The following is a 13416-nucleotide window of genomic DNA, read 5'->3' as shown; positions in this document are numbered from 1 at the left end:
GCAGTTTTGGTTTGTTTGTTCCTGGTTGGTTTTTTACTGCAGACAAGGTTGGACCTTCCTTTTCTTTTGGTTCTGTTGCAATATCCAATCCCTATCAGTAGGATTACTATATGGCTCCAGAAAAAGGAGGGTGGATTGAGACATCCGGGTTTTGCTTTCAATGGAAGTAAAACCCGGATGTCTCAATCCATCCTCCTTTTTCTGGAGCCATAGGGTAACCCTACCTATCAGCACTATTGGCAAATATTTTTCTCCGAGGACAAGCAGGACATAGTTTCACACATTGTGGGTACATCTCCAATGGAGCCCTGGTATGGATGCTACCCAGCATTCCTATTACTTTAAGAAGCCTTTAGCACAGTGGTTCTCAACCCTGTCCTAGGGGACCCCCCCAGACAGTCGGGTTTTCAAGATATTCCTAATGAATATGCATGAGAGAGATTTGCATACCTGTCACTTCCATTATATACAAATCTCTCTCATGCATATTCATTAGGGATATCTTGAAAACCAGACTGGCTGGGGGGTCCCCTAGGACAGGGTTGAGAACCACTGCTTTAGCAGGCCCGCAGCATGCCATACACAAGTGCTTTCCCACTAGCCGGAGTCACACAGGCATGACAGTCTTGATAACAAGACTTGTCTTTCTAGCGGCATGATTACCTGAAAGGTTTATTTTTGATCGTTCTTTATTTTTCTGTGCCTTCCTAAGTTTGCTGCCCTTTCTGAGTGATTATTCTCTATACCTAATCCTTTGGTAGTCTTTTCAGCACTCTAGATTTAATTTCTTTTCCGCAGCCCTCAGCCATTTTAAGCCTGGGCTCCCGGCCAGGTACTCTTTCGGTGCAGAGCCCGTTTTATTTTAACTTTTCTGCGACATTGAGTTGTTTGATTTCTCTGCAGTTATTTTCCCCACAATGTCCCAGAAACCTGCCAGTGAGTTCAAGAAGTGTTCCTTCTGTACTCAGATCATGACGGTCACCAACCCTATGATGAATGTCCAAAGTGTCTGGGAATGGACCATGACTCACTATCTTTTCTTCTTTATGCACAAGAGGACCATGAAGTTCAGAAAGGTGATCTTTGCCCTCCAGAAATCTAATTCCTCCACATTGGTATTGACAACTCAGTCCCTATGGTCCACTGGAGCTCCACCAAACGCTGGCAATGCTCCAGCATCAAGGGGATCTCTGCCTGTCCTGACATTAAGTGCCAGTAGTGGGCCAGCAGGTCAAGTTCACTCAGATCTGACACTGAGGAAGCACCTGAATCCAGCAGTGTTCTCTTTGGCACCAAAGGATCCCTATGCCAAGCATCGAATGAAGGCAAAGAAGCATCAGCATAAGTCCTCCTCAACACAATGCCAGGAGCTCTGAGGTGTAAGAATCATTATCACCTGAGAAGCATCAGCTCCATGAAGACCAAGAAATGATCAGATTCATAGAAGCAATGCCAACCAACCAGTCTCCCCGAATCTGGGCCCCATTCTCAATACATCGCTGATGCCTTTGCAGGCAGTGGCCACTCTAGTGCTTCCCTAGTCTTTTCTGATACGGTCCTTAAGGAACACATCTAGGCCATGCTCCAGGAGGAGTTGGAGCTCATTTTTGGACTATGTAGAGCCAAGATATTGTGGGCATCTGTGATGTCTCTCAAAGCACTTCAGCTCGTTCTGGATGCCCTTGCCTGGCCTGTTGGACAATCATCAACGCCAGTGCCTCAAAAGCTGGCAGAATTGATGCAGTCACACTTTCCAGCCCATCAGGGGAGGAAGCTGCTGCCAGTAGACCAAGGCAGATAAGGACTCAAGAGACTCATGATGAGTACTTTGCCGAGTCTGAGTCTGATCATTCCTCAATGTCTGAGGAGATGCCAGGGGACTTCCCAAAGGAGAGGTCCTTGAGTCTATCTCCAGACCCCTCCCTGCCACATGAGAGGCATAAATTCTCTTTACAGGATCTCTCCTTTGTTAGTTTTCTATGGTGGATGGCGGTTGCCTGTCCATTTAAGTTGGAATTGAAGAATGAGTCCAGAGCTGAGTTGATGGGGCTTCTGGGCTATGATTCTCCACCTAGGGATGCTGTGAACGTTCCTGTTCACAACATGCTTAAGGATGCACAGATGAAGCAATGGGAGACTCTGCTCTTTGTGAAGGTCATTCCTAAGAAGACAGATGTAGAGCATCCAAAAAGCTCCTGGGTTCGAGAAGGTGCAGCTGTCCCACCATTCCAATAGTGGCCAAATGTGATCTGAAGTGCACCAAGACTCAGAGTTCACAGTCCCATGTCTCAGCAACCTTGAATTCTTTGGGAGAAAAGCTTTTCAAGCCTCAATGCTCTTTTCCAGTATCCAGGCCTGTCAGTTCTTGGTCCCTAGTTGGACTAGAGTTTATGGATACTCTACTTTCGGAGCAGGCTGCTCAACTTTGCTATTTGATCAGTAAGCAGCAGGAGTACAGAAAACATCTAGCTAAGGGAATTTTTTTTTTTTTGATACGACATCTAAGCTCTCTGCTTTGTATATCAGGATACGGAGACTCTCCTGGCTCCATGTTCAGGAAAAGCTAACCGGCATCTCCCGCTGTAGCGATATCCTTTTTGGAGACAAGGTGGAAGAAGTTGTGGATGTCATCAAAAAGCATCCCAAATTGGTGCAATCATCATTACTTGATTGTTTGCGCCCAATGATTACCATTCATTGGCTCATTAACCAATTAAGTTGCGCACGCATGTCAGGATTGTGCCCAATTTTGGGCGCATAAATTTGGGTGATTTTTTTATAGAATCCAGAGGATAACGCATGCATAAATGCAGCCACGTAGGTTATAGAACTGCCCTTCACAAGTTACATTAACACAGTTTTTACACCTCTGAGTTTTATTTCCACAGTTCTTTAAAACCTACCTACAGCCAACCACTGACTTCCTAACGTAACCTGCACCCCCTTCCCAGTGGCATAATGTAGATAAAGGGATTGGCTCGGAAGGACCCAGAACATTAACATGTGCACATATGACTATTGTCTCTCTGGTTTGCTCTACCCGTTTTATGACCTTCTGAAAGATGCCATCAGTATTACGGTAAATTCACAGACAGTCCGACTTACTTGAAGACATTGGCTTCTGTCACATTCATTTCCCACTTGCATATCGCTAGACTTTTCCACCTGTCAAACAAATCTGATTGCTTCACCCTGAAAATAAATTAAGGATATATAATATATGCATTTTGGAGTCTTTTTGTGTATAACTTTTAGTTTTTTTGGGTTTCAAACAAATGCAGTGACCAAGTTCAAGGGTTCATTCTTCCAATATGTTACACGCTGTGGTTCTTCAGCGTGGGCAAGCTAACAAAGAAAACATCCCTGTCCCCCCATCGTGTCCCTCCAAAAACGCACAAACCCCATCTTGAAGTCATTTGTAAACAATCTGGGCTGCATTCTATAGAAGAAAGTGCTATTCTATAAGCCAGGCTTAAAGTTAGGCGCAGTTTATAGAATAGCACTTATGCCCAGGAACCGCAGCTAAATTTTGGCACAGTCATATGTACCAACGAAAACATAACATAAGAACATAAGAACTGCCCAGCAGTCCGCTCACGCGGCGGCCCTTAAATCAAAGACCAGTGCTCTATCTGAGACTAGCCTTACCTGCATACGTTCTGGTTCAGCATGAACTTGTCTAACTTTGTCTTGAATCCCTGAAGGGTGTTTTCCCCTATAACAGCCTCCAGAAGAGTGTTCCAGTTTTCCACCACTCTCTGAGTGAAGAAGAACTTCCTTACGTTTGTACGGAATCTATCCCCTTTTAACGTTAGAGAGTGCCTTCTCGTTCTCTCTTCCTTGGAGAGGGTGAACAACCTGTCTTTATCTACTAAGTCTATTCCCTTCATTATCTTGAAGGTTTCGATCATGTCCCCTCTCAAGTCTCCTCTTTTCAAGGGAGAAGAGGCCCAGTTTCTCTAATCTCTCACTGTACGGCAACTCCTCCAGCCCCTTAACCATGATGCAAATGCCTGCAACTCAATTTAGGTATGGATGCCCTTATTCTAAAATTATACACGCAACTTAAAGCCCCCGATCTGCCCATGATCCACCCTTTTATGTTCCCCCTTTCTTTGGCTCATGCCTAAATTTGCATGCATAATTTTAAATTGATTTTAATTAGCACCAATAATTGTTAAAATGCCAATTCTCAATGCTAATTAGCTTGATTTTGAAAGGAAACTCTGCAATGAGAGGGCATAGGATGAAGTTAAGAGGTGATAAGCTCCAGAGTAATCTATGGAAATACGGTACTTTTTTACAGAAAGGGTGGTAGATGCATGGAAAAGTCTCCCAGAAGAGGTAGTGGAGACAGAGACTATGTCTGAATTCAAAAGGGCCTGGGATAGAAACGTGGGATCTCTCGGAGAGAGAAAGAGCTTACGGTTACTGCTGATGGGCAGAAAGGATTGGCCATACGGCCTTTATCTGCCATCATGTTACTATGTGTCTATAACCATGAAGCTCTATGACATCAAAATGCAGGTGTAAAGAGCCTTAGCCTATAGGAAAAGAAGATGCAAATGTTAAGAGCCTTAGTCAATAGGGAGAGGAGGAGACAATGGATGCTGCCGATGGGCAGACTGGATTGGCCATTTGGCCTTTATCTGCCATCATGTTTCTATGTGTCTATAACCATGAAGCTCTATGACATCACAATGCAGGTGTAAAGAGACTTAGCCTATAGGAAGAGGAGATGCAAATGTTAAGAGCCTTAGCCAATAGGGAGAGGAGGAAATAGTGGATGCTGCAGATGGGCAGATTAGATGGGCCATTTGGCCTTTATCTGCCATCATGTTTCTATGTTTTCCAGTTACATTGTGTGTGCAATTTTTATAGAATTTAGGAGTCTGTACTTTTTTCCTAAAATGCACCAATAGAATCACTGAAACTTACAGTGTCAGTTCAACATACTGTAGCTAGGAGAGCCAGCTAATTCCTTTATTCCACCAATGGTCTGGTCCAGTTCTACTTTTAAAACACTGCGTGTATGGATTTGCAGCTCTGATTTCCCCAAAGAAAAGCAAGAACCACAAGTCTATACATGCTATGAACTAAAATCAAGACCAAACTAGTCTACTGGCAATAAATAAATAAATGATGTCAGCTGATCACTCCAACTATGGCAAAACATCTGTGAATCAACCATAATGCTTGCCCATTGCAAGTTCAAAATATAAGCACTGCTGAGCACTTCTGTATTAAAGCCAGATAGCACATATGAAAGGTAAAGAATTCCAAACAGGGCCATCTGGCTTTAAGGCACCTTCCAATAGTCCTAGATTTAAGCATAGGCAGTGGCTTAGCAAGGGCATGTGACACCTGGGGCCGATCTTATTTAACCCCTCCCCCTATATTAAAGGGATCGAAAGAGCACCCCTAAGATCTGCACCCAGGGTGGACCGCCACCCCCTTGGTATGCCACTGCCTGAGGAAGGGGATTTTGGTCTTCAAAAGATAGTAAAAACATATATTAAAATTACTCCAATAAAAAGATTAACTTATTTCCATTTTCTATTTATAAATGTTTATGAATATAGCTACAATACTACTTTATTGTAAAGCAACAAAAAAAATCTTTGTTCTACCTTTTGTCAACTCTGGTTTCTGCTTTCCTCATCGTCTCTTCCCTTTCCATTCCATCCAGTGTCCACCCTCTTTCTCTGTCCCTTCCATTTTTCTCTGTCTGTCTCCACTCCCTTCCCCATGCTCTGGCATCTCTCTGTTCTCCTTTCCTTCCTTCCCACCCCAACTCACCCTATGATCTGGTATCTGCTTCCCTTCCCTCATGCCCTGGGATCTCTCTCCTCTTTTCATTTCTCCCTCTCCCTCCATGCTCTGGCATCTCATCTCCTTCTCTTCTCTCCCTCACTTTCCTCCTGATGGTCTGGCATCTCTGTCTCCTTCCCTTCCTTCACCCCATTGCCTGGCATCTCTCCTTTCCTTCCCTTCCATCTCTCCCTCCCAGTCCATGCTCTGGCATCTCCTCTCCTTCCTTTCCCTCCCTCCTTCCTTCCTTTCCCCTTGGTCTGGTATCTCTGTCTCATTCCCTTCCCTTCCCCACATGCCCTGAAATCTCTTCCTCCCTCTCCTTGGCCTGGCATCTCCTTTCCTTCCTTCCTTCTTTTCCCTCCATCCTTTCCTTCCCCATGGTCTGGCATCTCTCTTTCATTTGTCTCTCCCTTCCTTGGTCTTCCTTCTTCCTCCCTCCCTCTCCCCAATTGGGTGTAGCATTTCTCTCCCCCTCCCCTCCCTCCCTCTCTTTGTCACCCTCTAGTCGGCAGTGCACCTACTTCCTGTTTCCTTGAAGGCAGGACCCAGCAGAGACGAAGACCTGAAGCTGACAAGAGCAGTGAATTGTGAATGCTGCTGCTGCTGCTGTTGGGAAGAGGTTCTTGACACCGGCACTGGCCCTCGGAGGAGTTGTCACAGCACCACCTTATGGGCTGCATCTGGGGCAGACCACCCCTCCCCCTTTAGTATGCCACTGAGCATATGCCAACACAGACAACTGACAAATATTGAAAACACCAAGTATCCAGGCCCAAAAGGAGTCTTCTCCTGCTTAATTTAGGATCATCCACTAGTGTTTCTTCAAAGAGGCACCACAATGGCACTCTGGTCCAATACCCTCCACCCCTGGTTTACAGTTTCCAGGGAACTCCTGTGGGGTTACCAGATGTCCAGGTATTCCTGGGCATGTCCTAGTTTTGAGGGCTCTGTCAAAAGTCTGGACAGCTTTTTTTCTTACTATTGTTGTCCAAGCAAACCCAGACATTTGGTAACCCTACTCTTGAACTCTGGCCTGCTCCTTGCCAGGGTCCTGCAGGACCTCCACCACTGCCAGCAGCCAATCAGAGCCCTCGTTGACATGCCTGTTGGGACCCTGCCATGGCCGCCTCAGCCAGGGCCCAATACTCTTCCAGACCCCAGCCTCCATCCAGCCATGGTCCATTCACATTTCAGCCACTATCAGTGGCAGTCCGAAAGCCCTCTCTGCTCTTCCTGGCCCCTTCCTAATCTTTGATGCACTCCCATATGTACTAGGCTTCCTCTCCAGCCCCGTTCCTCATTATCACACATGCACCAAAATGAGCGCACATCTCCTCCCATTCCCTGGCGGCTGGCATGCAAAATCAACAAGTGCTGCAACCGGGAGAGAGATCAGCTGATCTGCCTGCCTCCTGCTACTGCGCTCCAACCCCTCTGAAGCAGCAATGCCACATCCATCCATGGGCCATGACAGGACTGTGGGAAAGCCTCCAGCCCCAACAGCCAGACCCCAGTTGGGTTTAAAATTTATTTTTTTCACTGGTTACAGAAGGATGGTGGGGAGGGAAGAGAGGGGGCCATGCTAAATGGAAGGATGGGAGAGAAAAAGGGGGCCTGGATGGAAAAGGGGGAGAGGACGACATGCTAAATGGAAAAATGGGGAAAGAAAAAGGGGATGGGCCATGTGTCCTCTTTTTTTTCTTTACAAATATGGTATCCTTACTCCTCTGGGCTGTACATGTTCCCGTAGAAGATCCCTGCCCTCAATTTCAACCCTGCCTATGGGCTCCAAAATCTTAAATCTAGTCCTTCAATGACAGGTGACTGGAAATCTCACTTTCCGTACAATGATCTGCCCTGCTTCTGGCAGAGTCAATCAAAGGGTGCACACGCCCTGCAGCATTAGTCTGATACGCTCCTAGAAAGGTCAGAGGGTACCGTATATACTTGAATATAAGTCAATCTGAATATAAGTCGAGACCCCATTTTTCCTCCCATATAGGAGGAAAAAAAATGGTTGACTCGAATATAAGTCGGGCGGCTTAATATTCAAGTGCCCTGCCCTGTCAGGTTCTGCACCCAGCACCCTTCCTTCCTTCTCTGTCATACTTTGCACCCTCCCTCCCTCCCAGGCTCTGCACCCTACCCCCCTCCCTACCCTAGCCTCATACCTCATCTGCCGATCCCCGGCTCAATAGTCAACAAGCAAACATACATTTCATCATCTGTTATCTGCCGTCGTTCTTTTTTTAAATTTAATTTCTGTTAGAACTGAAAATCTAAGTTTGCAAAGATAAAATCCGAACTCTAACAAAGCCTTGATTGTTTTGTTGCTCAAGTTAGGATAACTACTGCTTAAAAAATAAAAATAAAATTACTTGCAGTTAGTTTTCAAAGACCAATCACATCAAAGAATGATGATTGTCTGGGTGGTTGTATCTTTACGCACCCAGATGCTTATAACATTGACAGACTCTTGCGTACGCAATGTACATGTCATCTATCCTAGTGTATACTTATGAAGTTAATTTTTAATAATAAAAGTGAAAATTTGGAATCTTTTGTGGCACACAGTTTGAGAGGCACTGGGCTATACCGGGCCATGGTACGCCCTCACCTAGAGTACTGCGTCCAGCACTGGTCGCCGTACCTGAAGGACACGGTACTACTCGAAAGGGTCCAGAGAAGAGTGACTAAGATGGTTAAGGGACTGGAGGAGCTGCCGTACAGCGAAAGATTAGAAAAACTGGGCCTCTTCTCTCTCAAACAGAGGAGATTGAGAGGGGACATGATCGAAACATTCAAGGTACTTAAGGGGATAGACTTTAGTAGATAAGGACAGGTTGTTCACCCTCTCCAAGGTAGGGAGAATAAGAGGGCACTCTCTAAAGTTGAAAGGGGATAGATTCCGTACAAACGTAAGGAAGTTCTTCTTCACCCAGAGAGTGGTAGAAAGCTGGAACGCCCTTCCAGAGGCTGTTATGGGGGAAAACACCCTCCAAGGATTCAAGACAAAGTTAGAAAAGTTTCTGTTGAACAAGAACGTGCGCTGGTAGGGCTAGTCTCAGTTAGGGTGCTGGTCTTAGACCAGAGGGCCGCCGCGTGAGCGGACTGCTGGGCATGATGGACCACTGGTCTGACTCCGCAGCGGCAATTCTTATGTTCTTATTCTTTATAGACGAAGGTGGAGAGAAGGGTTCTGAGCTTATCAATACAAAAATTAAGGAAAAAGTGTCTATCTTTGGCCTCTCTATAAATGCAATAGTTGGGGAGCTAGCACATCATGAGCCTTTCAAAAGGCATAAAACTGTTGGGAGTGAGGGATGGGAGCTTTTGCAAAATGGCAAGGAATTGTCCTCTCTATATAAATACAGATGATGAAAGAAAGCTTTGGTTTTAGAGGGGAACAAGGCACTATTTCCGACCTTTTGAGAGATGCTGCGAGTGCCCCTGACCTCTCTATTTTAAAAATGTAACATGCACCGACTGGATAGTACTTTCCCTCTCCCAATTCTTCTCTTACCACCTCCGCAGGTGCTAAGGCCTCCCCTCCGGAGGAAGCCACGCTGCCTTTCTTGCTACTGCTGCTGCTTCGGCAAAGAATGGGAATTGGAGCGTGAGGGGGCGAGGCACCGAATAATGGTTCTCTGGTAACCCGGCGCGCGGCAGCTCACTTCGCACGCTGAAGCAGTGGCGACGCAGCGCACGCATCTCCGTAAGCCGGCCAGGGATGCCAAACAGCGCCTGCAAAATGGTGTCCCAACTGACGCGTGGGGAATGGCGGGTCCGAGAGGTGGGATGCGTAGAAAATTATAGTATCCGTACCGTACAACCATATTACGACTGTCACCAGGCTGCTTGCTGGGATCGGCAAATGAGGGATGAGGCTAGGCAGGGAGGGGGCAGGGTGAAGAGCCTGGCGACGGCGGCCGGAAATAATTCTGAGAGGGGGCGTTGGCTCGAATATAAACCGGGACCCCCCCAATTTTTGGGCTAATTTTTTTGGCCCAAAAATCCCGGTTTATATTTAAGTATACTGTATACGGTAACAACTGTTATGCACCAAGACAATGCTCTCAAATTTCAAAGCAAATTAATTCAACAAAATGTGCTTTTGAATAACTTTACTACAGAAATAGTCTATCCTTTTCTCATCTTAGCATGCTACAAAACTACAATTAACATTCAGTGTTATTACTGTTAAGAGTCACAAAAAAGTGGTTTGTTTCCATGGAAATCTAGGTACATGTACAGTTCCGCATGTACATCTAATAGCATCATTGAAGAATGTAACTCTTGATAAAGAAATGAAAATATCCATAAGCCTTTCTCCTATAAGGAAGAGGTATTAAAAGACTGCAATGCCTTTCCCTCATTAACTAGCCAAAAATCAACAGCAAAGGTGTGCTACCAACATACACTGAAAGTTCTACAAAATGCACACACTCCGTTATTATCCCTTAATGATTGAGTCTGGTATCCTCCCCTCCATCTCCAGGTTTCACTTTTGACTCCTACGGAGTTGCCTTGTGCGATTACATGTTATGTTTATGTTTTCCTGAAAATATTATTTGCACATCTTTGTATTCATACATTGGCATCCACCGTGCCTGTGTCACGTGTTCTGTTCTATTTGGAAAAGTTTCAATAAAAATATTTGAAATCAAAGTACACATCGCCAAAAGTGAGCATCGTAAACCCCTGAATCTGGCACCTAAGCCCCAAAATGACATGAGATTTCTATTTTGTTGATAGATTTCACCATGCAAAGCTGAAACCCTCCGATCTTCCTGTGTGCCACACAGAATCTAACGCTCAGAGCTGATTGTGTCATCAGATAGGGCATTCACTGTCCAATGAAATCAGTGAACTGCTGATTTCCTCCCTTAAGCCCTAAAAATCCTAGTAGCTGGATACAGACAACAGTTTTCCATAATATGGTTTTATCAGTTTACTCAATACAAATGATATGGAAAATCGTTGGATCAAACCCATTAGGTCAGGGGTGCCCACACTTTTTGGGCTTGCGAGCTTCTTTTAAAATGACCAAGTCAAAATGATCTACCGACACTAAAATTTTAAAAAACACAAAGCACACTGTATGCAGAGAAAATGTTAATTATCATTTATATTTTGCGGGTTTTCAAAGAGGTCAAGGAAGATGACTTTATGCAATGTCACCTCAGAAACAACTATACAAAAATAGACAAATATAACCCATCCCTTTTTACTAAACCGCGATAGTGGCTTTTAGCGAAGGGAGTTGCGCTGAATGCACTACGCTGCTCTCGATGCTCATAGGCTCCCTGCACTAAAAAACACTATTGCGATTTAGTAAAAGGGGGCCATAGTGCAAAATATAGACAGCAGATATAAATTCTCAAAACAGACACATTTTGATCACTAAATTGAAAATACAATCATTTTTCCTACCTTTGTTGTCTGGTAATTTCATGAATCTCTGGTTGCACTTTACTCTTCTGACTGTGCATCCAAAATTTCTTCCCTTTTGTCAGCCTGCTGTATGCTTCCAGACCTCATGTCCTCCGCCAACTTTTTCTTCCTCTCTCCCTGTCCCCTCCCATTTCTTTCTTTCTGTCTCCCTGCCCCTCTTTCTTTCTGTCTTCCTTTCTCTCTCCATGCCCCCTTTCTTTCTGTCTTCTGTCCCACTTTCTTTCTTTTTTTTTCCCTTCTTTCTTTCTGTCTCCCTTTTCCCCATTCTTTCTGTCTCCCTGTCTGCTCCCAAGCCACTGCCACTGCCATCGGGGAACAGGTCTCCAAACCACCGCCACCCCAAGCTCTCCCTGCTTCTTCACAAAGAAGCGTCGAGCTGACCAGATTTCCTCTCCCCACGTCATTTCTGAAGTCAGAGAGGAAGTTCTGGGCCAGCCAAGCAGCTATTGGCTGGCCCAGAACTTCCTCTCTGACTTCAGAATTGACATCGGGTGGGGGAAGTTGGTCTGCTCGGCGCTTCTGAGTCGGGAAGCAAGTAGACCGCGAAGGCAATGCGATCGACTCGCGTTGCCTTCGCTATCTACCAGTTGATCGCGATCAACCTTCTGGGCATCCCTGCACTAGGTGTACTTAGATCATTCTTATGCAGTACTATAGTTCATATACCAGGGAGAAAAAAGATTTCAGGTGCTCACAAGTTCTGAACGTTTTGTAGTCAGATCACCCACTCGTGAGCTATCACTAGTCTAAAAAAAACCTCCTCTATGGTATTAAATTACACCGCTACTTATCAAATTATTTCAATTATTTTCAGTCTTGAGTAGTGTGTAAAGTCCATAACCATTTCTGGAAATTGCAAGAAAAGTTTACTTAGCTTGAGGATTGATTGTTTCCTGCTCAAGCTAAATAAACTTTTCTTGCAATTTCCAAAAATGGTTAAGGACTTTACTCGCTACTGAAGGTTGACAATAACTGAAATAATTGAAAAAATTTGATAAGTAGCGGTGTAATTTAATACCATAGGGGAGTTTTATTGAGACTAGAGATAGTTTACGAGTGGGTGATCTGACAAAAAAAAACGTTCAGAACCTGTGAGCACCTGAAGTCTCTTTTTTTCTCCCCCTCCTGATTTGCGGTTTACCCAATCGCAAATTCGGTTATTCGCGACTTTTTTGCTCCTTGATTTTTAATTCAGAAACGCTGTCCCGGACATCCCCCAGATCGTATCTGATGGTCTAGCGGCGACACAGGGCAGGAGCGATCTTCCTACGCTCCTGCACCGTGCAGAGCCGTCATCAAAATGGCTGATGTGAGTTTCCGTTGTAGTCTCAATGGGAACTCACGGCAGCCATTTTGATGATGGCTCTGCATGGGTCAGGAGCGTAGGAAGATCGCTCCTGCCCCGCATCGCTGCTAGCCTACCAGGAAAGGTCAGGGATGGAGGAAGGCAGGAAGGAGGCGGCAGTGGGTCAGAGTCGGCCCAAAAAAATTATTTGCAATTTTCCCTATTCGTGAGCCGGATCTGCTCCTAACCCCCGTAAATATTGAGGGACTGCTGTACACCTAGTGTGTTTGATCCAATATCATTTGTTTCAATATCATTTGTTGATTTCAATATCATTTGTTTTGAGCTGTCATTGTTTGACTATATATTTATCAGTTTACTTACATGGCAAGCCCTTTGACATTCATAATGTCTCGCCTTAGTTCCAGACATTTTGTAGAGTTGAATTCAAAAGGACCTTCATAAAATTCAAAGTACCTGAAGAAAAGTAATAGACAAGATCTTTCTCAGGCTTCTGTTTTGAATACCTTCTGGCAACAACCAAGACTAAAACAGACCAAAGAAATCTACAAATTCACTTATCAGATTATGAAGATTCTACAACAGTGGTTCCCAAACTTGTCCTGCAAGATCACCAGTCAGTTGGGTGTTCAGGATTTCCATACTTTTATTTATTTACTACTCTTTAAGCCCGTTACATTAACGGGTGCTAGAATAGATGTGTGTGTCTTTCTTTCTCTCTCTCTCCTTGGTCGTTTTCTGTCTGTCTTTCTTTCTTTCTGTCTCTCTCTTTCCTCGGCTGTCTACCACCACCCCTTGCCTGCTCCCCCTATCCAGCAGTAGCCCTTCTCCCTTCCTTTTAC

General features: G+C 44.9%; 1 protein-coding gene across 4 annotated transcripts in view; it reads right to left on the bottom strand.

Moving 5' to 3' along the window:
- ST8SIA5 (ST8 alpha-N-acetyl-neuraminide alpha-2,8-sialyltransferase 5) overlaps nucleotides 1–13416 on the bottom strand; it is a 106266-nt gene that overhangs the window by 21604 nt on the left and 71246 nt on the right. For all 4 annotated transcript variants that reach the window (XM_033934986.1, XM_033934994.1, XM_033934978.1 and 1 more), the window contains 2 exons: nucleotides 12938–13030; nucleotides 3106–3192 (listed from right to left, as the gene is read on the bottom strand). In XM_033934986.1, the coding sequence (XP_033790877.1) occupies nucleotides 3106–3192; nucleotides 12938–13030 (180 nt within the window). The remainder of the gene's footprint in view (nucleotides 1–3105; nucleotides 3193–12937; nucleotides 13031–13416) is intronic.

This window comes from Geotrypetes seraphini, chromosome 1 (genome assembly GCF_902459505.1).
Source record: "Geotrypetes seraphini chromosome 1, aGeoSer1.1, whole genome shotgun sequence".
NCBI classification, from domain to species: Eukaryota; Metazoa; Chordata; class Amphibia; order Gymnophiona; family Dermophiidae; genus Geotrypetes; species Geotrypetes seraphini.
This window is presented reverse-complemented; position numbering and strand designations above follow the sequence as displayed.